The sequence below is a fragment of the Echinops telfairi genome, unplaced genomic scaffold, assembly GCF_000313985.2.
Source record: "Echinops telfairi isolate 266 unplaced genomic scaffold, ASM31398v2 ScPeMD7_4;HRSCAF=17, whole genome shotgun sequence".
NCBI lineage: Eukaryota > Metazoa > Chordata > Mammalia > Afrosoricida > Tenrecidae > Echinops > Echinops telfairi.
In genome coordinates, this window is record NW_022103900.1 from 5,689,152 (window position 1) to 5,715,052 (window position 25,901).

A 25,901-nucleotide genomic window follows, 5' to 3' on the forward strand; every position below is an offset into this window, starting at 1 on the left:
GCCCTGACCCTGGTACATATAGAGGACGCGGTGCTGACATGTTGGCCCTGACCTTGGTACATATAGAGGACGCGGTGCTGACATGCTGGCCCTGACCCTGGTACATATAGAGGATGCAGTGCTGACATGTTGGCCCTGACCCTGGTACATATAGAGGACGCGGGCGGTGCTGACATGCTGGCCAGCACAGACAGCTTTGAAGGAGTGATCCAAGTGGAGGAATCGCAGAAAACAGCACTATGGAAGCAAAAAGAGCAGGGAATAGTCAAAAAATGCCATTTCTGCCGAGAAGCTGGTAGAACAGGAGCTGAACTGCACGCTCTCCACTAGAGTTGAGTCAATGAAGTGGGGGATGTGAAAGAACAGAGGTTTTTGTTTGTTTGCTTTTTAAAAGACTATTGCATTTTTCATGGCCTATTTTGACCCTAGATAATCCTTAAACTCGGAGAAATTTCATTCAGTAGGTCTGGCATACTTAGATTTTACTCTCCCTCCATGAGCTACCAATAATTTTTCTCCTTCTTAATTTCGTTTTTAGAACAGAAGGGCTTTGGATCAGACTGAGAGAAAATTATGACTATCGGGATTCATTGCTACATTTTTATACCTGTGGAGGAGGTAACACTTTTTTGTTTGTTTGTTTGTTTGTTTGTTTGTGTGGTAGAAGGGAAGAAACCATGAGAACCACATATAAAGCAGCCCAAGCAACAATCCAAGTCTCTGTAATAATGTAGAAAGTAGTGCAGAGCGAGTGCTCTGCAGACAGAGGGCGCTGTCGGTGCCTCCGAGTCTCAACGCCCACCCACCCAAACCCACCAAGACACATACTAGCCACCACTCAAGGTTTATGACATGACCACTCTTACCTTTCGTTTGATATCAGTGAACTGGGAAATCGCCAAAGACCAGTAGAAGGACAGCTGCAGGATGTAGTAGTAGTGAAACTCAGCTGTGAGCGGCTGAGGAGGAAAGAAAGAAAAGTTAAGAGCCCAACGCCATCGAGTTGATTTTGACCCACAGCAACGAAGAACACAGCCCTTGCGAGGCTGTAACCATAGTCAGTAGACTGCTACATCTTTCTCCTACCGAGCACGTGGTGGGTTTGAACCACTCACCTGGCTAAGCATCCAAGCGTTTAACCACTGTGTTGCCACAGCTCCTTAAGAGATAATAAGGGATCCAATTTATATCCTGAATGCCCGAAGCTCAGTCCTGAAAACTGACAGGGTCGGCTCGCCTAAAGCAAGGCAATCCCTAATCCATTCTCCTTATGCCTAACCAGACTCAGGGTTGCCTCTTAAGACACAGCGTGTGGCATTATTTTCCATTTCATGTCCAACTAAAAAGAACGAATCAGTATGACCATTTGATGCCCAATTTTTTTACTGAGTTTAACCAGAAGAGCTGTGACCCTTTGAAACGAATAACTGCAGGATTCCTTAGGCAAGCTGGGAAAAGTTTTCTACTGCTTAGACAAAAGCATAATCCTGGACAACTGCTGTGAAATTCCACAGCACGGGAGGGGCCAGGAATTGAGAGTGGATATGGGTCACGGAGGCAGACAGTTTCAAAATGCTCCACGAGTCTGAAAGTTTTCTTCTTATTAGGAAAGGTTCTATACATTGTAGACGTCAAAAGGATGACCCAAAATGACTTATTAAAAGATTGGAGCATCGGGGAGGCTGCCAACAGACACCAGGCGAGGCATCTGGGAGGAAATCTGAGCTCGAGTCCCAGATCCGCAGCTCAGTAGATATCCAATTTAGGTCTTCGTCTTCTTGTTTGTAAAACGTCCCACCTGCCTCAAAGGTTTAGAGATGGGGAGAGACTCAGGCAGTGGAAGTCGGGGATACCTATTTTGCACCAGAATCCATAAAAAAGAAAGCATTTTTCACAATCATTTTTATGTGTTATTTCTAATTGCTTTATTGAGTTTAGTGACATGGCTTGCTTTGTTAGAATGAATGAAAACCCATTCTAAATGACCACAAAACATATCCGCACCTATGACATTGCTGTTGTTAGGTGCCATTGATTCGGCTTTGACCCATAGCAACCTTATGCTCAACAGAGGAAAACACCGCACAGTCCTGCGCCATCCTCACAACTGTTTCTAGGCCTGAGCCCATTGTTGCAGCCACCGTGTCAATCCACCTCGTCGACGGAGTAGGAGAGAGCTCAGTTTTATATCAGTTTGGGTGGACCAGGATCCTCCCATGATATGACCTAACATAGTGTGGTCCACTCCCCAGTGGGATGGTTTATGAAGCAGTCGAGCAGTTGTGGGGTGAATAAGGGGTGTACCACCTCCTTAAATCTCATCACAGCCTTGATACAACGGAGGCATGTTTCATTGAGGGTGTGGCCTACTCTTAATGTAGATGGACAGTGTGTCAAAGCTAGCTAGCTCACGACTACTGTGGATCTGGATCCTGCATCTGATTCATTGGCCTCCCGTTATATCGTCTGCCAATCCCAGGAGCCATCAGCAGACTTCGGACCTTGGGTTCATTTGGCCAGTGTTGGCTTCATTCAGCTCTATATCCACCAGTCTGTGGACTTCCGACTTCCTGTTTGTCAGCCCCTGTGGCCATATGAGTCAGGAGAAGCCCCCAGCTTACACCTGACCTACAGAATTGAATGGGACTGGATTTACCACTTGTACAACTGTGAGTCATTTCTTGATATAAATCTCTTTCTGTCTGCCTACACATACAAGGGTCACTGGTTTGCCTTCTCTGGAGAACCCAGCCTAACACAACACACCTATCAATAAAGTATAGACTAAGTACAATAGAAATTTTAAAAGCTTTTAAGCTTCCTGTGCCAATAACAACATCAAAAACAACTATCACAAGCAGGTGGCACTCATTTAACAACCGCCGCTACCAACTCTGAGCACAGGAATCTAGGAAACAACAAAATACGTGACAAGATACACTGTCCAGTGAGGAGCCCTCACTTGTAAATGGTGATGAACACCCTGTGTCTAATCATGCTTGTCTAGCAACTCCTTTTAAAAAAAAATCATTCTACTGGGGGCTCTTGCAGCTCTTTTAACATTCCATACATCAGTTGTCTCAAGTATATTTGTACATATGTTGCCATCATCCTTTACAAAACATTTTCTACTTGAGCCCTTGGTATAAGCTTCTCTTTTTTCCCCTCCTTCCCCCACCCTTCCAGCCTTGTTTGAATCCTTGATCAACTATATGTTGCTCTTATTATTTCATATCTTACATTGCCTGTTGTCTCCCTTCACCCACATTTCCGTTATTTGTCCCCATTCGGGAAGGGTGGGCTATACATCCAACCTTGTGATGGGTTCCCCTTTTCTTCCCCTTCCCCTCCCCAACAATCTCCCTACCCTCATGATATTGCTACTTAAGGGGTTTATCTGTCCAGAATTCCATGTGTCACGAGCTCTTATCTGTACCAATGTGTGTTCTCCAGTCTAGCCAGATTTGTAAGGTAGAACTGGGTCATGGTAGTGGCGGGGGCAAGGGAGGGAGAAGAAGCATTCAGGAACTAGAGGAATGATGTGTGTTTCGTCAGCACTATACTGCACCCTGATTGAATCATCCCTTCCTTATAACTCTTCTGTGGGGGGAAAATCCAATTGTCTCCACTCCAAACCCCCTCATTAACATCATTATAGTTATTTGTTTTAGATCTTTTGAAACCTGATATCTGATCCCGTCAACACCTCATGATCACACAGGCTGGTGTGCTTCTTCCATGTGGGCTTATTTGCTTCCCTGCTGGATGGCTGCTTCAAGCCTTGAAGACCCCAGACAGCATATCTTTTGATAGCTGGGTACCATCCGCTCTCTTCACCATATTTGCTTATGCACCCATTTCGTCTTCACCTATCATGTCGGGAAGGTGAGCGTCAAAGAGAGCCAGGTTATCAGAACAAAGTGTTCTCGTGTTACAGGAGGCCTTGAGTAGCGGCCCAGTGTCTGTCTGCTCTCTGAATACCTAACATATAAATGTATGTACATTGACCTACATCCCTCCCCTTACAGATTAACATATTTACATATATACATGCCTATTATAACTACACCACTAGAAATAGCGTTTGCCTCCTATTTCTTTCCTCTGTTTCCTTTCACCTTCCTCCTACCTCACTATCATGCTCACCTTCCATTCGGCTCTCAGTAATTCTCCTCAGATACAATGCACTTGATCAAACCCCACCAGGCATTATACACTCTTCTTGCCATCAATTTTAGATCTCCTGCTATTCCCTCATCCCTGAGTCTGTTGGCTCCCCACTCCCCCTCCTCTCACATGTCCCCCTGGAACCACCGGTCCCATTGTTTTCTTCTTGGGATTGTTTGTCCTGCCTATCTCATATAGATAGACATAGGGCAAAAGAAAAACAAAAACAGAAAACAAGAAAAACAAACAAACAAAAAACCCCGATAGATCCAGATCTGTCTGCTGACCCTTACGTATGTTTTCCAATCAAGTCTAATGAAGTGCTAAGCCCTCTCCCTCAAGTCAGAAGTCTATTTTCAGGACCCTCAGGGACTTGGTTACTTTACACCCGTACACCCAACAGCTCCTTGGAGAGAATAGACTTGGCCCTGAATTACCTACTAAAATGTGCACATATTAGCCAAGAGGTCAGATGTATGGCAGCAAACAAGTCTCAAGATCAGGTCCCTGGCTTGAGGACCTTCAAAGCAAGGGCTCTGAACAGCTCATTCTTGCTCCCTCCCTGCATCAGCAGCTGGGAGAACTCAGAGGGGTTCTGAGGACAAGTGAGAACACGCCTGGAAATGGCTGCGTGCATAATGGAGCACAGAATTAGAATAATTACTATATTCCTGGAGTTATCTGCAGTTGACCATGCTTACATGCATGCTCTCTCATGTGAACATCATAAAACACATACAAAATTAGTGATATCACTTTCCAGATTGTGGTGCCGACAGGAAACTGCTGTCAGTTAGGTCAGGTGAAGGGGGGCGGGGCCGATCCGTCTCACAATCACTGACGCCCTGTGGCCTCCAGGAGGGTGTCTTGTTCTCACTTGTGCTCTTTGCAACACGCTGCACAGGCTTCCGCTGAACCGCACACACACACATAAAAACAACCAGGATGCAACAGACGCTCTCATGTGCGTGCCCCCACATAGGGAGAAGTGTATCTTTAATACAGCTGAAGGTGGACCACTATTCTCTCCTTTCACAACCGTTCAGTTATTGCTCTAAAGTGCTAAAGACATAACACACCTGTTTTATGAGAAAGGCCCATCTTTCAAAATGCTAATAAAGCTTGATAGTGACCCCAAGCAGCAATCTACATATTTACCTAGACATAATTACACACAAAGCTCTATAATCACTTGTCTATGACTACATGCATAATTAAACATGTATTTAACGTTTTGTACCCACACATGTGTAGGGTGGTTGACATATCCCACTATATCCATCAAACCTTCCAACTGCCATGTTGAATCTGGGGTGCTGTCCAGGAAACTGCCTGCAGCTTCATTTCGGGGTGCTGCAGTGGACTTTTTTCAGAAGCAGGTAATTTTTCAGCACCCGCCATAAAGGTGAAGGCTCTTTCGGACCATACTGGAATTAAGGAGGAGAGCGGACACTGCGGCTCTGATTTCATTGGTTCTCGATCTCTTTCACGTGACAGAAGTTCCCTCTGAAGTTGGCGTGTGAGAGCAGCTGCCACGCCCACAGTCAAGTTCGGATTTGTAGTAGCCTTGTGATGCGAATTCAAACACAGTACTTTATGTGTAGGTGGATTTTCCCACCACTGACGGTACCATCACAGGACACTGAGAGAGCCTTAAAGGAAATACTTCAAGTATTTAAGACCGTGAAACAGCCGCTGGCGTGAGAATTTCGGTTGTGTAAAGCTTCGATGCAGCTTTAGTCTATCAGATCACCATGCAGTGCTCAGTTCTCTTTAAACAGGTCACGTTGCTTATTGATTATAACCTGAGTAAATGACTTGAACGAGGTGGAAATGCGCACTGAAATCCCATCCCAGTGTGTCCCTCGCCCAAGGGGTAGCCAATGCCTCTCCCTCATCCCAGTGGCTGTGCTGTGTGTCTCTATGACACAGCAACTCTCTCCCTGTTAACCTCAGGACACCACAAATCAGGAGAGACCAGTCAGGACACCACAAATCAGGAGAGACCAGTCTGCGGAGGTGGACATCACGCTTCGTAACACAGAGGGGCAGTGACAAAGGGGAAGTCCCTCAACAAGAAGGATTGACACTGGGGTGCGACGGTGGGTTTAAACACAGGAACTATGGTGAGGGTGGTGCAGGACCAGGCAGCGTTTCCTTCCATACGACATCGGGTTGCTATGGGTCAGACTCCAGGGCAGCCACCATCGCCATGAAGACCGGATGTCTCAACAAAGACAACCCAAAAGTAGGGCAGTAAAACTTAAAAAAAATAAGTGACTTACGATAAGGTATGTCTGTTTATTGTGTCCCCAAATTATTTAGTTATGTTTCTCTTATATTACATGTTCCAACCAAAATAGAAAAATCTCAGCATTGATGTTCAACTCTGGGACCACAACAATAACTCCTGGACAGACGCAAAGATATGTCAGTGGGAAGGGATTTGAAATGCTCTTTGTGCTAGCTGATCTTAATCTCATGTTAAGCAATGCTCTTGTTCATGGAAGGAATGACGTATTCCTGGGCAATGGAAGAAGTCCAGTTTTCGGAGTTCGCAGAAATAGTGATTGATTCATACATTTTGAGCCTGCCCCTGAGCCACACAAAGAAATGACCTTAGCCTGCCTGCTCCAGGTGCACATTTGAGCTGCCTACACTTGCTGTTGACAGGCTTCTTCTGTCATCAGGTCTGAAGACTTTGCTCAAGAACTGGACATTAAACGGATCAGTTGTTAGAAACAGGAGTACCCCACCTGTTGCAATGATTGAATCCTGCCCTCTAGCAGAGGTACCTTCCAAACATACTTCATCTATGAAGGCAACTGGGCGTAGGTATTGAACTTCACTGTGAACACAGAGCCGCGCTTCCTCACTGGGGCTAGGCATTGGTCAGCAGGGGGAGCCAGTAGCAAAGCAGCTGTGCAACAGGTGGGACTTGCCGAAAGCCTGAACTTGATCCAAGGAAGACAGGCTACATGTCAAAAACAGCAACATCCGCAAACCACATTAGACAACCATATTTCTTTACCTGATAGGGGTAGTTGTACCAGCAGTGTCTTGTATTCCACAACCAGGGAGTCTGAAAAAAATGCACAGGAAAATAGATTTTAGATGCTTTGGGAAGGAAGCAGGGCAAGCTGTGTTCATGATGAACTCTTTCTTCCAGAGGTTTTGGGTTCCGATCATCTCACCGTGTGATCTGTGACGGGACATTGAAGCAATTTTTACCCCATCGTGCATTTTTCTCTGGGTCGTTTTCTAAACCAAACTAGTGATTTTTCAGGTTCCTTCTAGAATGGGGTGGCGTCTGGTATTTTTTTCGACCCCGGCCCCCCGCGGTCACACGGTCATATTTCTGCAAAGCAACCAGTTTTGACAGCATTCTCCTCAAGAGACTCCACAAAGCAGGGTGCATACCATCGATTTCACGGTATCAATAGGCCTGGAGGCCAACTGGTAGAAGCTACCTCAACGGTCCCATTCACGGACTCACCAGTGTTCAGGAAGAAGCGCTAGGACTCAATCGTTTCACAACTTGACTAGGAGGCAGTGAAGCACGGGTGTACATCTTATTTCACTAGGAGCGCTCAGGCCCATGCCAAGCCTCAGGAATTTAACCCTCACAACATAGATAGGAAGTTGACTCAATAACGGGGGCAGGCGGCTGGCTATCCATAGGAATAGTGTCTGGGGTCTTAAAGGCTTGTAATCAAACCAGCAGCTATCTAAGTGAGGGGTCAACTAAGTCCACCCGGAAGAAGTACACCAACCTGTGCGCCAAAGATGACAATCACAAACTTCAAATATGGTGAGGCGAAAAGCATCAGAGCACAATTTATGGACAATGTGTGGAGGGCTATGGGGACGGTGGGTGCCCCCACCTATCTGAGCGCATCTCCTCAGACTGAGCCCCTGGCAGATCCACTCTAGCTGCAGGCAAGAGTCTCAACAGCCTTACTCTCAGGCAGAGACCACTGTAATCTTGATGATGCTGGATTGAACTTGACACTTAGCCAATTGACCACCCTATAGGCACGACCTGAATTTGTCCTGGGTACGAGTAGCTCCTGCGTGACAGAAATTTCTTCCCTGGCTTTTTGAATGTTGTGGGGGTCTTTTACTTATCTTATGCATTAAGTTTTATTTTTGTCTGTATACTATTATACTTTTTATCCTTACCCCCTGAGCACAATTTTGTTTTTTCTTGTTTTCTGTTGGGTCTCCCAGGAGGAGTGGATGCATATGTGAATAACTGATACGAGGGGCCATAGGGAATGCAAGGGTGGGGGTAGAGGATAGGGAGGGAAAGGGGATTTCAGGAGTAAACAATGAAGGCAGGAGCAAGGAGGGAGCACTGCGATGGATTGGGATTACATAACTCATCTTAAAGGTGATTTACACTGGTACAGATAGGAACTGGAAATACAGGGAAACCAGGGCAAATGATCCCTTCAGGACCAGTGGGGTGAGTGGAGATACTGGGAGGGTAGAGGGAGAGTGGGTTGGAAAGAGGGAACCGATTACAAGGAACTATATGTGATCTCCTCCCTGGGGGATGGACAACAGAAAAGTGGGTGAAGGGAGACGTCGGATAGGGCAAGCTATGACAAAATACCAATTTATAAACTATCAAGGGCTCATGAGGGAGTGGGGAGCAGGGAGGGAGAGGAAAAATGAAGACCTAATGCCAGGGGCTTAAGTGGAGAGCAAATGTTTTGAGAATGATGAGGGCAATGAATGCACAAATGTGCTTTACACAATTGATGTGTGTATGGATTGGATAAGAGTTGTATGAGCCCCTAATAAAATGATTTAAAAAATTGGACACTGAATAAAGAAGAATTGATACATTTTAATTGTGGTTCTGGCAAAAAATATTAAAGAACAATGGACAGCAAAAAAAAAAGGTTATTTAACCATGGGGGTGGGGAATGCTCTAAAATTAATGCAGGGGTGATTGTACAATTCTCCTTGATATGACTGAATGACTAAACTGTTGAATTATACGGTATGCAAATTACTTGCCAATAAAACTGTTGGGAAAATTTTCAATTAGAAACCAAGTTCGTCTCTGAAACCCACAGGGGCAGTCTCCCCGCCCTACAGTGTTATTTGAGTCTGGTGACTTTGATGGCAGCGTGTTTTTGGTTTGTATTAATGTGCACTTAAATACAATTTCTAGATATACCCCCCCAAAAATAATAATGGAGGCAGGGGTTGGCTTGGGGTAAAGAAGGGGTACTTTTAAATAGCTTGATCATACAGTAATACTTGTACAAATGACTAAGAATTCATCCATCATTAATAAACCTCATTCTCTAAATTACATACATGTCATATTTAATATTCCCAATGCACTGAGTCGATTACAGCTCATAAGACAGAATAGGACTGCACCCTATGATTTCTGGGACTGTAAAAGATGAGCACAGCATCATCTTTTCCCCATAGGGTAGAGGAGGGTTTGAACTGCCGACCTTGGGGTTGCAGCCCAATGCTTACCCGCAGCACCACTCAGCTCCTTGAGCTCCATCAATGGCGGGACAAAGCAACTTTCTCCCTGAAAGCCAAGGTACCCAGTTATGTGTCCTCATTTACCTCATCAGCTCGGCACCGTAAGAGTGCTGATAATGAGGAGGATGACATCAGCTACCACATACTGAGGACTCACTATGTCCCAGGAATGGCTAGAAGACTTGACACAGCTCAACTCATTTAATCCTTACAGCAGGCTAATAGCATTTGTCTCATTTTACAATTGGGCTACCAGAGGCCTAAGTCCCTAAGTCACTTTTCCAGACTAACTAGCTAGGCAGAGATGGAAATGACACTCACAGAGAGGCTGGTCCTAAACCCAAAGTTAACCGCTGTGCATTCTGTCTTTGAGTGTGACAAAATGGAGACAGATTAAAGTAAAACAGCCACAGCACACTGTAACCCTAAGCCCCAGGATCTGTACACGTTCTCTTCATCGATGCCCTACTGACTCTCCTTTTTTTCTGGGAAGTCTTTACTTTGCTCTTGGTTTTGCCCTTTGCAACCCATTCTAGGCTGCATCGTGCAAACTTTTGGCCCTTAATTTAATTCTCTACTAGAGTTAAACTCTATGCTAGAGTTATGTACATAGCTGTCTCCTCTGTTTTTGCCATCTTCAACATTGGTATTCATTACTGACCATGCAGGGTGATTGTGAGGGCCCACTGCATACAGAGAGACTCATGGAAAGAAGCTAAATGCCCCTGGACAGACAGCTGGATGGATAGATACAATGTGATTTGCACAATAAAGAGAAACAAAGTCTCGGTACAAGCTACAAGATGGACCAATTTTAAGACATCATGCTGAGTGGAATAAATCAGTCACAAAAGGGCAAATACTCTATGATCCCACTTACAGGAATCATCTAGAACAGGCAAGTCTAAAGAGACCTGCGTGAGGCAGAGGTGATGATGGGTGCTGGGAAGGAGGAGAACAGGGCAACTCTTGCTTGGGGGGGATTGGGGTGAAAGGGGGAAGTGAAGACACCGAGCTTCTGTTAAAGGTGAAGAGGAGATTTGGAAATCAACAGTGGTAATGGCTGAAGAACAGAGATGAATGTAATTGACATCAGGGAATAGTATATGTGCACATTGTTAAAATGGCAAGTCTTTTGCTATGTGTACATTTACAACAATAAGATGTGTTAGACACTAAAATTTAATACCTCATCATTTTCTTATGGTTGATAAGTAATACATGACCATTCGGGAAGATACAGAAATATAGGAATAAACCAAAGTAACATAAAAAATAATTCGAATCCTTAACAATTCAAATAGTTAACATTGAACAACATTTTTGATGTATTGCTCACTTCAGGACTTTATTTATATGTAATATAGAAATCAAAACAGACAAATATGTGATAGGTAGGCTTATTATGCCAACCTGGCCAATAGGAACATGTGGGATTAATAAGGTTGCAGTTTGGAAGGCAAAGAGATAAATGGTTCAGCAAGCCCTGCCCCTTTTTTCTCGTTCTCTGGTGATTGGTCCAGCATGCAGCTGCTTTAGCTAGCTCTCTGCCTCAACTTGTGAGCTATACTACCTATGGGACAGCCAACCTGTGGATCATGTTGCTAGAGCTTGAGGTTCCTTCAAGACCTGCTGGTGTATACATTGCTTGAGCTTGAGGCTGTCCGATCCTATTGTCTTGCATTGCTTGAGTTCGATATTCCATCCGGGTCTGCTTCACTAAGCTCCTGAGCTGCTGACTGTTGGTGACCCACCCTGCTGTTTGCTGCTTGTGGCCGGACTTCCTGCATTGGGCTACAGAAGACTCAGCTGTCTGTTTTCTTGACCTTGGATCCAGTAGCCCTCTGAGTTGAAGGACTTCCAGTATATTAACTGTTCCACGGAAATGAGTTGAACTGAGCCCTCTGTACTGCTGTGTGGACTACTCAGCTGTATGTATTCCTTTATGCTGTATATATCCATCTATATCTATCTATATATAATCATAAGTGTCCTGGTTTTGTTTCTCTAGAGAACCCTGTATAACACAAAATATGTCGTTTTTATACACATGAAGGTGCATATTTTTATGCTGAAGTATGGTACAAGTGGTAGGCTTGCTGTTCTTTCTGTTAGAGTTATTCATTATTTCCACAATTAGTTGAAATCCTGGGGGGAAGACATGTCAGATGCATATGTTTATCCCTCCTGATCTATGCCCAAGTTGACAGTTCAGCATTCAGTTAATGAATGCTCTTGAGAAGGAATATGAATGCAATGCAAGGCCCATATCCACCCTGGTAGTATTTTTGTGAATTTGGAATTGTCTTGGAGGGAGATAATGAAAAGTGGGTCAGTCACCTGTGACTCTGAGATGGAAATTCTGGTGATGCTGTGGCTGAGCCCACCCACCAACAGAGACATACATTCATATTTAAACTACTGTGGTTTGCGGTCTTTCTGCATAGTCGCATGGCTTGTAGTCTCACTAATATATACATCAAACCACACCCAACCAATCAGCTGCCTTCGCGTTCATTCTGACTCAGCAACCCTATCGGACAAAGCAAAGCTGCCCCTGTGGATTTGCAAGACTGTAGTAAGTCTTTGCAGGAGTAGAAAGCCTCATGACTGATGGGTTTGAACTAGAAACCTTGCTGTTAGCAGACTAACATATACCCACTATGCCACCAGGGCTCCTACATGAAGTATGATTAACTATTTGTCAAAGAATAAGCAAGAGCAGAGAGAACTGGTAATTACTAATTACTTCAATTCATTATCTGAAAGCTACCACGTTGAGAAGCTGAGAAGCTGGGATCCAAACCCATTATACCACATTCTTCCTGGTTGTAAAAAACACCCCCCCCAAAAAAAAACAACAACAACAGTAATCACGGCTCTTTGAAATTAAATCACCCAGATAGGTTATCTCCTAAGTGACCAGTTTTAAGGTTAGAAAGGAACTGCAAGTCCTGCTTAATCAACAAAGAACCCCCATTTACAGATGCTTCTCACAGTACCAGAGCTCCAGCAGCTGCTGAAGAGAGTCCCTCAGGCTTAATTCCTGTCTCGCCCCCAGCCTACCCCCTCTTGGTCAATAGAAATGGAATCATTTTTTTTTCTCTCTCTTTTTTTAATAGTATAAGACAATTTGCCATAAATGGTGCTTAAAAGTTATTCAATTACATAGCAACTAATTTCAATTGAAGAAGACTTATAAAACATCAGAATAAGAGTAAGGCATGCCATGTCATAGTGGATGAGAAATTACTTCTAACATTGCCTCAATGAAGAATCCACAATCCATAGAGGCGTTTTTCATTACAGTATGTACAGCTGCTCCCACACACACCACGGAGACACACGTCAGCAGGGAGCACATCCAGCCACAACACAGCGTTTCCGGAGAAGCTCTGCTCTGAGCAAACCCAACAATCCCAGCACTGGCTGCAGGCAGACAGGATGCTGCTTGGGTGGGGTTAAGAGCGGGTGTGGGGGACCCTGCCCTGGAGTCCTCAGTTGCTTTTCAACCATTCTTGGGGCACTTGGTTGCTACTGATTTTATGATTTACAGAAACATAAAGATAGAGAAGCCTCTTTAAATGTCAGTCAATCTGCTCTTTATCAGGTGTGTCCCTTTATCAGCTGCTCTGTAGACAGTTCACCAGAGGCAGAACGCACACAAATAGATCACATCGGATCATTTTACTTAACCATCTGGAATAAGATAGACTCCATCTTCCTTTATTTTTTAGATGTTTTTTGGAATTTTGGTGGATTCCTTAAAAATCACAGTTAAAAAAAAATAAAGCTATTATTTTATTTCCATGTCACCTATCATAATGATAGGTTCCTTATCAAAAATTAAGGAGGTGGTGTATCTCAGATCACTCATGCTTTTCATGTCGGTGCAAGCCTAAAGCGCGCACACACACACACACACACACACACACACACACACACAAGCTCACTGCCATGGAGTCAGTGCTGACTCATAGAGACCCCCCCTGCGATTTTCCAAGACAGTGGCTGTTTACAGGAATCGAGAGCCCAGTCTTTCTCCTGAGAAGCAGTTGGTGATTTTGAACTTCTTACAATCACAGCCCAGTGCTTACCACTACAACACCAAGTCCATGCTATAGTCTGAAGCAAAAGGCCCAAGAAAAGGAAGCCCAGGTAACCAGGCATGTGCCAGATGTTTAAACAGAAATCAAAATACACATAGGCCAGGAGTTTGTGACCAGCTGTTAACCTAAAAGTTGGCAATTCAAATCCACCCAGTGGCTTCACTGAAGAAAAAGCTTGCTGAACTTGTTCCACAAAGATTATAGTTATAAAACCCCTGCGGAACAGTTCTCCAGAACACATGGAGTCCCCGTGTGTCAGGGACCAACTGGATGCCAGCTAACAATACGACATACACGTGATTTTGGTGGATTCCCACCCCCCAAGAAAATAGATACTGTGGCTACATCAACACTGGTTTATTTGAAATATACACCGTCTAAAGTACCAAAGGCATTTGCTTGTCTCATCAAAAACGTGTAAGTCTTTAGCCACAGTTCACAACCCAGAGGCAAAATCTCATCTTCAGCTCTTTCCATCCCAGATCTTAGCATGGCTTTCAGAAAGCCTTACTGAGACAACTAACAGCCCGGAAAAATCGTCTTTGAGACATGCTGCCTTCCACACAGTTTCAGAGCAATTCTTGGATTAGGTTTTTTTTTTAAAAGCCAAAAGGGGAAAACCCTCAACTACATCAGTTTAGGAAATCTCTCTCCTCTCGAAACACTTGCACTAAGTTATATTTTACCTTTAAACCTTTTGATACCTTTGTGGACTTACTGTAAGAAACAATTCAGTGAGAAATGCTTCTGTATGTCTGTAATGAAAAGACAGCAGAAAGGTGAGTTTCCATTAGCCACTTTTCCTTTAAAATTTAATCCAGAAGTGGGAAATTTTTTCTTACCACATGAGAATTAGGTACCCCACCGTTAGCGTTTCACATTGGCTTTGGGAAGCTGAGCTCAAATTCTAAAAGTTCAGTAGCAGCCATTGTGATTGGCTCTCCACATCTTTGCCTACATCTCTTTTCTTAAAGATGTATGCTAGGTTAAAAGTGACTAGGAAAACAGCTGTTACATAGGAGGGCTTCCAAAAGTTTGTAGAAAAAGTCCTTTATCCTTTATTTCCCCCTTTCCATGAACTTTTTGATGCTCTCTTGAAAACATCACAACTCTTTTATGTTTTAAGAAACATTCAACAGTACAAGTCAAATGAATATAAATCAATTCAATTCAAAGATTTACTAAAGTTATTTTCCAATTTATCCTATTAAAATGTTTTTATATTTAGTAGGCATTTGAAAAACAATTCAGACCACAAAGAAAAGTCTCAAGTTTTGTGAGTTATAAAAATAGATAATGCAATTGCATTTGGAGTCAGAGGAATGATGCCAGAGTTGTTCGGCCTGAAGATGCTGGTGGTCCGTAGAGAACACCCTAGGGTGCTCCCCAGAATGTAAGAGGTGTCCTCTTGCCCTTGCCTGGGGTTGCTAGAATGTGTGACTATAAATTTACAGAGCAGAGTGGGGACCTCTCCGTAGAGCTATGGCAACTGTACTATCTTTGACCGCCCTGGAGATGTGAAAATGTAATTTGAACTTGACCTCATGGCATTATATAAAGATAGAAACCCATCATATTGATCAGGCTTTAAATAGATCCTGGTCTTCTAGACCTTGTCTCATATGTGCCTTCAGCACATTCAGCAATCAATTTAGAAAGTTATTTGCAGATCTGCCCAGCATACATAAGTAGGAGAGTCTTAGAGATGGGCCAGGAGGTCACAAGAACTGGATGAGGAGTTTTACCACAGAAACAAAGACAAAAAGAAACGTGAGAGGTGTCACCATGCATTCTTAATGCAGTGTGTTACCCTTTCAACTAGGGGGTCCCAATTTTATCCTGCCCTTGCTCAGTTAAAGGCACCGCCTCCCCCTGTGGGAACACTGGTACCCTGTGGCTATGATGCTTAGGAGCTGGGGAACACGAAGCTTGAAAGATGACCTCTCTCATCGCTGATCAGAATGTAGACTCTCCTTCTACACCAGAAGAGCAAAGCACACTGTACTGATACATTCCATCTTTAGAATGGTGATTAGAGAACAAGAAATCAGATGACGGAAAGATAAATAAATGGAAGAAAATGAGGCAGAAACACTTACAGGTGTGAGAAAACAGTGAGAAAGTCAGTGGAGGGGGAAGTGACATGTAGACCAGTGTAGAGATTGGGAATAAAGCCAAAGAGCATGGTTCTTAAGAAGCACAAAACGGTCCAAAAATCAATCTGGGGAAACATACACATGACAAAGGACAAAGGATTAATAAGCTGAAGTAGCTAACGATCCAAAGAACAACCCTGGTGGCACAGTAATTACGAGTGGGACTGCTCACTGCAAGGCCAGCAGTTCGAAACCACCAGCTGCGCCCTGGGAGACAGATGGGGCTCTCTACTCCCATAAAGAGTGACAGTCTCGGACACTCACAGGGGCAGTTCCACCTAATCCAAAAGAGTCACTGTGAGTCAACACTGACTGGATGGCAATGAGAATCCATAACATTTTGTTCAAAATTTTAGACACTGAATGAGAGGAAAAAGAAGAGAAGAAACATTCACATTAAAATAAAAACATGTAAGTGGCCCAAACATGTGAAACTTACTGATTAACACAAGACAGAATGTCAAACTCATCTGTAGGACAAGAAGGTTAATATTCAGATGTGAGAGATGCGTACAGAAATTCTCTGCAAATTGCAATGACCTTTCTAAAGAGTGCTTTGGTAATATTTGAGTGCATATCCTCTGGCTGAGCATTTATTGTAAAAATGCAATTGAGCCCATACATAAAGACATTTATACAAGGATATCCACTGTAATTAGTTTTCTAAGAATGAAGCATTACAATTAATCTTAATTGTTCAACAACATAGACTCGACATTTCTGAAAGGAGACCCAAAGAAGAGGGCTTTGGTAGAGATGAATTCTTTAAGAGATGACCCCAGGAAACAGAACATCTAATAAAAGGATCCAGGGCTGTGTACTTTCAACAGATTTCATAAGAAAACACACTTTCTTATATGTACTAACAACATTAATAGTATTAATAATACAGTGCTACCCTCAAGCTATTCAAAACTTCTAATTGACTTTAAACTAAAAGCTAGCATGTGAAATAGCTGCCTTTGGAGCATTTACCCCATCTTGACAGAAAACTGCAAGTATAAACAAATCATTAATAATGAAATTCTATATCCCAATCAGAAGAAAGTAGAATGGGGAAATAAAAAGATGAACATACAACACAGACTAACATTTTGCATTCATTACCGTCACGATTAGTTCTCTTTACCAGCCACCAAATTCCTCTGCCAAGAGCACCATCAACCCATTCCTTTCCACTTCCAGGTCAACTATCGTGGACTCCAATATTACAATGTTCTACTCATTCACTTACTCATTCAAGACTTACTGAGCTTTCACCTAAATTAGGCACTTTCCCAGGTACAAAACCTGTGTAAGTGAACTAGACTGGTTCTCCATTCTTAGGGAACCTGCCATCTCACAGCTGACTAGAAAAATGACCGCAGTGACGGTGGTGGCAGAGGATACTGACAGTATCATGGCGTACCGAAGAACACAGAGATCTGTCTTGCAAGAGGTATGGCCAGAATGCTCACCAGCAGTGAGGATGGAGACTTTCGTCTTAAATATTTGGGCACGTTATCGAGAGAGACTCGTCCCTGGGAAAGGAGAGCGTGCTGGGCAACGCGGAGGGTCAGTGAAGAAGAGGAAGACTCTTGAGGAGACAGCTTGGTGAGATGGGCTGACCCAGTGGCTGCGGCAAGCAGGCTCAAGCACCACAATTCGGAGGGTGGCGCGGGGTGTGCTGCACACAGGGTCCCTGTGGGTCAGAACGGACTCAAAGGCAGCCAACAGAGCCACCGGCAGAACATCCCAAAAGGCATCCAGCCCAATCTTCTAAGAGGGGAAGGCTCTGCTAGGAGTAGTACCATGGTTCTGGGAGGCAGAAAGACAGAGGGGAGTGCGAGAATAAGCTGAAGACTGCTAGATACATGGTGGAACACATAACTTCATACTCTTTCAAGATTAGGTCCAACTTCCAATCACCTCAGTTTTCCTAATCATGCCTTTAGTCATCCTATGAGTCTAAAATAATTTACAGCCTCTTACGCATTTCTCTCTGAGGTGAAACGTCTCCTCCTGGTTTCCAGGCTCCTATTAGTATAGCTGTACACAGTGATCATGCAAGACGAACCCAATTCTTCCCAAACAGCGCCCACTGTTCGCTTCAGGCCAAGCTCCTTGCTTTATGTGTTGTATGAATTCTGGGCTCTGTGTACCTTAGCTACTTTCTCATGCCTTTTGCCTGGAATGTCAACGATTCTTCGCTCTACCTCTCTTGTACAAGCTGTCAGGATTCAGTCTGTTGTCCTGTCTCCAGAAATTGTTTGTGAACTTCATATGGGCCTCTCTCCCTTAAGAATTCACAATTCTATCTTCTAATTTATGAAAATAGGAGTTTAATTGCACAATCTCTAATATACTCCCCCTCCCCCAATCCCTATAATTTAATCACCCTCTTTGACACCTTCCTGTTCCAGATGGTCAAATCCTGGTTTGCTGTACTCTGCCATAGTCCTGACCATGCCATGTTAGGACCACACCAACTCCACAAAGAAACCCAACACCTGAAGGAGATCCCCTTTCTTCTTTAAGAGGCGCTGATTATACACTAATGAACCCTCGTGGCATCGTGGGCTAGGCATTTGGTCACGACGTTGGTGGTTCAAACCTACCAATCACTCTACGTGTTTCCTCCATAAACATTTAGTCTTACAACCTTTCCTAAAGAACCATTCTACGCTGTGTCCTGTAGGGTCGCTGTGAGTCAGAATTAACTTGATGGCAATGGGTGTAGTGCAGCCTGGGTTTTTGTTATCCACTGCAATTGAGAGTTTTTGAATCATTGACAAAAATAAGCCACTTTTGTTAAACAGTCAGATAATTATTAGTAAGCAATATAATAAAAAACTCATTTTGTCCAATTTTGTAATCTTCAAGTAAAACTCCTAAAGTAAGTAATTGCTTTTGAATGTGCCCTCTAACTATGAGACTAGAGACTTATATTATGTTTGGTATTGAAAGTTACTTTTTTCTAAATTAAACACTGGTAAGAACTTGATGATGATATTTTCATTTAGGAAAAGAATTACCATGCTTTCCTTATAGCTATGTTTCACACATTAAAATTCACAAAGCAAATCACAACTTCAGTTTACCATTACTCAGTACTAATGGGACAAGTGAGAAAACTGGACACCCTTTAAATGAGTGGCGGGTGCACCCTTACATCTTATTTCTCTTCTAATTAGTATAGAGAAGTTACTCTCTGAGCCGCTGAGTTAATTACAAAGAAGGAATTGATCTGTATGTAAAGTTGTGATCATCGGTTCTGATTTTAATCCAGTCTATATTTCTGTTTTCCCAGCTTCTGATCTTCAACAAATGTATACACCTCTTTTTACTTTTGGTTACAAGATGCAAGGTTGGGGACGTTACTATAACTGAGCTTTATCAAGAGGCTGAACCTGCAAGACCAAACAGGTCTGCTGAATACACAGTCAACTTTTCTCTCTTTAGAATAAAGAGAACTCTTTACATCAACGAAAGCGAAAATTTGGTGCTTAATGAGGTCATCGTGTCATTACAAAAATAATCTTAAATTATCTCTCAATTTATTTGGAAACAAAAAGTAAAAGGCCAAATAGCTTTCATATAATGCAAAAAGGACTTCAGTAAGTTCAAGGGGAAATTCTACTACCTTTTAATTCTATTTTCCGTGGACTGTATGAAGCCTTCTTATACCTCACTGACCCACCTATGTATAAGAAGAAAAAAGGAAACATAAAACATGTTTTCTATTGAGTCGATCCCACTTTATGGTGATCCCATCTATGTCAGGGTAGAACTGTGTTCCATGTGATTTTCATACATACATACATGCATACATACATACATACATACATATATATACACACATATATATACCGTTCTTTTATACATATATCACTCCATAGTTCAATCATGTCAAGTAGAATTGTACAATTGCTACTACAATCAGTTTCCAGACATTCTTTTTATACCAAAAAATGGAAAAATACATAACTTCTAGAGGGTGACCTCCAATGACATAACACCTGAGACACACCCTAATATGAACAAACAAAACAATACAAACCAAAAATACAGAACATTTTGGCAACCAAATCAGGTCGAACTTGCATCAAAGGGGGTCTACTAACAAGGTTTTAACTGTTCAAGTCAGATTTATGCCTTTGAACTTCTATATTCCTCTCTCCCTAGCGCTCTGTTTAGTGGCCACTTTGGCTGCTTTTTCACAGGTAGATTACTAAGCTTTTCTCTAAAGGCACCTATACGGATGGACCTCAAGCTCCAACCTCTGGTTAGCAGCCAAGTGGACCAATACTTTGATTACCCAAGGACTCCCGTCTGAGCAGGTAGAATACACTAAACCAAACGAAGAGCCACCATTCGAGATAAAATGTGGCCTCCTCCCTGGGGGACGGGACGGACAGCGGAGAAGTGGGTGAGGGAGAGCTGGATGGGGTAAGATATGATAAAATAATAATAATTTATAAATTATCAGGGGGAGGGGGGAGCGGGGAGGGAGGGGAAAAATGAGCTGACACCAAGGGCTCAAGTGGAAAGCCGGTGTTGTAAGAATGATGAAGTCAACATATGTACTAATGTGCTGGACACAAATGACGTACGTACAGATTGTGATGAGTTGTATGAGCCCCTAATAAAATGATTATTTAATTTTAAAAAGCCAGCATTTAACCAAGGACAAAGTTCAGTGCGTTAGGGAGAGGAGGAGGAATGGAATAAGGGATGGCATATGGAGGAGACTGCGATGGGTGAGGTGAAACAAAGTATGTATGAATCACTGAATATAAAATTGAGGATCTGCTCCATAAACCTTCACCTAATGCACAGCAAAAAGTTTAAAGAATAAAGAAAAAATAGAAAGAACTATGATCCTTTTAATCTTCTGCCGTATTTTGAAATGGTTTTTGTTGTTGTTTGTTTGCTTGTTGGGTTGGCTTAGCCCCAAGATGTAATGAATTTCTGAGGAGTTCACGGATGTCTACAATATTAGCCCATCAGTGTTCACTATGTGGCAGTTTGCCTCACGGTCTCCTGGGGTTGCAATTACTTGCCAAATGCATGACTCTTCGGGCATATGCACTATCAATTACGGAACTTGCCTGTGTAAACAACTGGAAAACAAGGCTATTGATGCACTAGAAACTGCCAAAGCTGGCCAGTGTCATAAAGTGGAAGCAAGCAGGAGCCTTCGGCCTCCAGGGCAAGGGAGACAAATGACTTCAGTGTGCTCTTTCAGAGCCCGCAACTCAGAAAGCATGTGTTGCAGTAACCTTTACATGGGAAACAGCTATAAGTCAATGCCATTTTACTCGCTGCAATACAAACAGTGGTAGTAAGTGAACTGAGAAGATCCGCTATTCCTTTATCTCCGGGAGGTATTATCAGGAAGACTTACAGCAACCGAAGGTATAATGATCATTTAATAATAGATGCATCATTGAGTTAAATGTAAATGACAATGCTATTTTAGGCCTTCATTTAGTGTTTCCAAGGTGCTCTAATTGAAGGGGTTGTGTCACTATGAAAATAGTTTCAGCTCTACAGGATTACAGTATGTCATATATGAGCAAGGCTAATGAGAGAAAGAGCAGCAAGAAACGGGAACAGGAACTATCACCAGGTGGGCTGGGGGCACGATCAAGGTGGGCATCATGGAAGCGATACGTTTTGAGTAAAAACCTGATGTAATGTTCACTTTCTTGACTCAGCACTTTCTGCTCTTCTTTACTTGTAATGAAGTAGGCCGTCCACAGAAGGGGAGAAGGCATAAATAATGGGAGGGGGGCATTCAACGTTGTACTCACTTCTAACATCTCTGTGAACGACATCTATTCTTTCTGTGTCATTTCGTGACTAATCCGTTGCCCCCTTAGATGTGGTCATTGCTATTCCAGCCCTGACCTTGATGGGGGGTCTTGCCTTAGGAGTGGGTCACAGGACAGTCACTGAGAGCCAGATCTTTGCCTGAAACCATGTTCTCGAGGCAATGCTGACTCAAAGAGTGAGCCCTGCGGGTCTCTGGGACTGTCACTGCTGACGGGAGTAGACAGCCCAGGCTTTCTCTTGCAGAGCTTCTAGTGGTTTCAAACTGTCAGCCCTGCAGGTTGCAGCCCAACGCCTAACCACTATACCACCAGGGCTCCTTGCAGTCGTGTGGCGGAACAGAGAGAAAGCTCCTGCATCCTTGATGCCAGAAATCAAGCAGAAAACTAAACTCCATCTGCCTCCCTCTTTTACATGCAGGATAAATACTTTTATTGGTTGACACTATTATTATATTTTTATTATATGCTCCAAACCTAATCGTCTCTAATGTAATAGAGAGGGCATCAAGCAAACTCAAAAAGGAATTTTAATAGCACACATAACAAGCTCTCTGAGCTCCTAACACATTGATATTATGCCCAGTAGCCTTAAAGGGCATGTCACATACTCGCATGCATAACTCTATGCTTATAAAAAGATACTACAGCATTTCAGTGCCATGTGCTTAAGCATCAAAGTAAAATCATTCACATTATTTCTATAGACAGAAGAATAATAAGTATAGTTTAACGGCAGTAATTCGGATAGACCATTAAGGCTGGAAACAGAAAGTAGGGTATGCCCTAAAGCGCCCCATCATGGAGAGACTGGCTGGCATAGACTTCCTTGTTGACAATGGGGTAGGGGCCAAGAAGAGGTGCAGGCAACCCAAAGGTCTCTGACTTGGTGGACTGTGGCAGGCAGTGATGCCCATAAGCATCATGGGAGTGGCCAGCAGAGGAACAAAGGGGAAGAGAAGACGAGTTTTTGCTTATGACCTTGAAGCGCTGTCGAGAGGCCTATGGCGCGGCATACAGAGAAAAAGTCCAGAAGAAAGTTAGAAGACAGTCAGGGGTCCGGGTCCAGGTGCTCCTTCTACAGGTGAAAAACATCTGCTAATTTTCCAGCAATGGGTTCAGTCAACCCTAAGTTCCTTATCATGATTTCCAGGCAAGTTACAATCTGGTGACCTCGGGTTTCCAGGTTTGTCTCTTATGTAACATCCTTGTCTCTTTGCCCACAACCCCCACCCAACACACACAAAAGAACTTGGTGCCTAAGTCATATGTAACTATTTACACCCCCACCCCCACCCCAAACACGCCTCATAGAAGCTCGTACGTGTTTCTTTTCCAATGTGTAGCCCAAACTGCCTGCCACAGTGGACTGAGCTGTCTGATGGCCTAACCTGTTATCCTGGGTGCAGTACTTGAGAAGAGAGAAATACTCTTACACTAGCTTAATTGCCAGAGGCTTCCATTCCATGCCTGCTTTTGCTTACTGTGTTTCCCCATCAAGACCTAGACAGGGATCAGTGATGAGCCTGAGTTGTCAGGGCTGTTGGCATTTCTCTGGAGAGACCAGATAAGAAAAAGAAAAAATGAAAAAAACCCAAAAGATTGTCAAGTAGTGGAGGTTTACACCAGCAGGTCAGAAAACAAATGTGCAAGTCTCTGATCACTTGTTTCACGCAGCAAAATATATCAAGAGTGCAGAATCGATAGCTCACGCTCAGTAAAGGTAAGGAGCGGAACAAGGCAAAAAGCGCTGAGGTGCTCAAGTGGAAGGGCGGGGCTGGATGAAAGAAAGCACTACAGGAAATCTCTAGAAGCCACAAGAACACAGAGCCACTTTACTTACAAAATAGCCTCACCAGCCTGGAGATGTATTGTGCTCCTTGTTCCTTCCCAACTGTGCATCGAGACATTGACTAAGTGCATGGCATGAGAAGGTCTGTCTGGTGGTTCCAAGCTTTAATGCTTTCTAAATGGAGCCTGGTGGTGTAAGGGTAACGCATTAGGTTGCTAACCACAAGGTTAGCAGTTCAAAGCCAACAGCCACTCCAAGGGAGAAAGAGAAAGCTTTCTATTCCCATAGAGTTTCCGTTACACTGCCCTACAGAGTCGCTACTGACTTGATGGCAGCGAGCGGTTTTTGCACAGGCTGCCAGTGCAACACTGGCTCTCTCCAGACGTGTCGCTCAGTTGAGATCTCCAAATATGGAAACTCATGGTTACCTCCTCCCATCCCAGACCACACAGAATCCGCAGTCATGCTTTTTGACAAAATCAGTGATGACAAAAATGCTTGCAGCCACAAAATCAACAGTATATGCTTGTAACACATGCATATGAAACGACATGATCTGAAGCGTCATTCTAACCAGGTAATAATGACCACTCGGACCAGAGCACATTAGAAAGTTCAAAAAGTAAATTAGCATGGAGGTGGAGCCTTGAAGATATATTATTGATACTCATAAACTGACCCTTGGATATGTCACCAGGAGAGACCCTCCCCAAAAAGAACATCATGCTTGGTAAAGTAAAAGGTCATCGAGAAACAGGAAGACCCCTGAGGAGATGGCTCGACACAGTGGCTGCAACAACGGGCTTAAACGTAACAACAATTGTAAAGATGCCCCCGCCTGGGAAATGTTTTGTTCTGGTCCGCTCAAGGCCACCATGAGTCAGAACAAACTCAAGGGCACCTACCAGCAACACTCACTCGAACCCACTGCCACTGAGTCAATGCGGACTTGGAACCCCTAAGGGTTTCCCAGACTGTAACTGTTTACTGGAGTGGAAAGCCTGGTCTTTCTCCCTTGGAACTGCTGGTGGTTTCAAACAGCCAACCATGTGGATTGCAGCCCAACTCATAACCACTAAAACACCAGGTCCCAACAAGAGTGTTGGAACAGAGTTCCAGGGTGGGGCAAATGATTAGGAGCTTCATAGGAGTATCAAGGTTGGCAGTTCAAATCTACTTAGAAGACCTCAGAAAACAGGGCTAGCCATCTGCTTCCCAAAGGGCACCGCCTTGACGCTTTTGTGCAGTTCTGCCATCACCACGAACCAGACAAGGACAACAGCAGTTAACAACAATGTAGTGTACAAACTAGAAGAGCTTTGAGCTTTATCCATGACATAGGTAAGCATTAACAACGATTATCAAACGTGTGTGAACGTAACACAAGCAATGTGTTCTTAAGAGCCCCAGTAGCACAGTGGTTACACCTTGGGCTGCGACCCTCAGCAAGGTTGGCAGTTTGAAACCACCAGCTGCTCTGAGGGGGACAAGTCAGGGATTTCTACTCCTGTAAAAAAGGCCTTGGAAACACAAAGGGACAGTTCTACTCTGATCTACGGGGTTGCTATGAGTTGGCACTGACTTGATGGTAGTGAGGTTGGTTTTCGGTTTTCATGTATCATTAAAATTATGAAGTACTATCAACATAGGAGCAGGTGGTCCTCTCAATTAAGTGCTGGGCTGCTAACCACAAGGTCAGCATTTCAAACCCACCAGCTGCGCCACAGGAGAAAGATGTGCCTATCTGCTCCCGTAAAGATTTACAGTCTCAGGAACCCCCTGCATGGTCTGTAGGCATCAGAACCAACTCAATGGTGATAGTTCGGTTTCTCAGAACAGGACAAGTCTTGACTTGAGCCCTTGAGAGAAGTATATTCATTTTTATTCACCTTCTCGGGTCTTGAATACATGGCAATGGACCAATCCTCAGAGGGAGGGGTGTCTCTGAGAAAAATTCACTCACCCCTCACTCAAATCCAAGCCCATCTTAAGGACACAATGAAACATGTAGATTACTTTAAAAGCCGCTAAGCCAGCAAATGACCCACCAACACAGCGCTTTGTCAATGGGAAGAAAAAAAAAAATCATAGCATATAGCATGATTCAGAATGTAACATCTTCAACTGATCTGCTAGGATTTGCATTTTAGTTCTTTCCCTACCAAGTTACATGACCTTGGGTCAGTAACAGTCTCCATAGTTTACTCCAGTATTTGTTGAAAGACTGTCACTTCTGCCTGTCACGTCTAGGTGCTTGGCATAGAGAGGCCTGGCCTCCCAGAACCTAGGTTCTGCTCTGGGGAATCAGACAATAGGAAAGAAGCACAAGAAAGAAATGATACAGCAC

At 43.6% G+C, this 25,901-nt stretch overlaps 1 protein-coding gene across 1 annotated transcript in view; it reads right to left on the bottom strand.

The window, feature by feature from the left end:
- Positions 1-25,901, bottom strand: part of CERS6 (ceramide synthase 6) — a 198,960-nt gene that overhangs the window by 80,691 nt on the left and 92,368 nt on the right. The window contains exons 3-4 of the mRNA XM_045297988.1: positions 7,199-7,249; positions 867-959 (exon numbers count right to left, since the gene is read on the bottom strand). Of these exons, the coding sequence (XP_045153923.1) occupies positions 867-959; positions 7,199-7,249 (144 nt within the window). The remainder of the gene's footprint in view (positions 1-866; positions 960-7,198; positions 7,250-25,901) is intronic.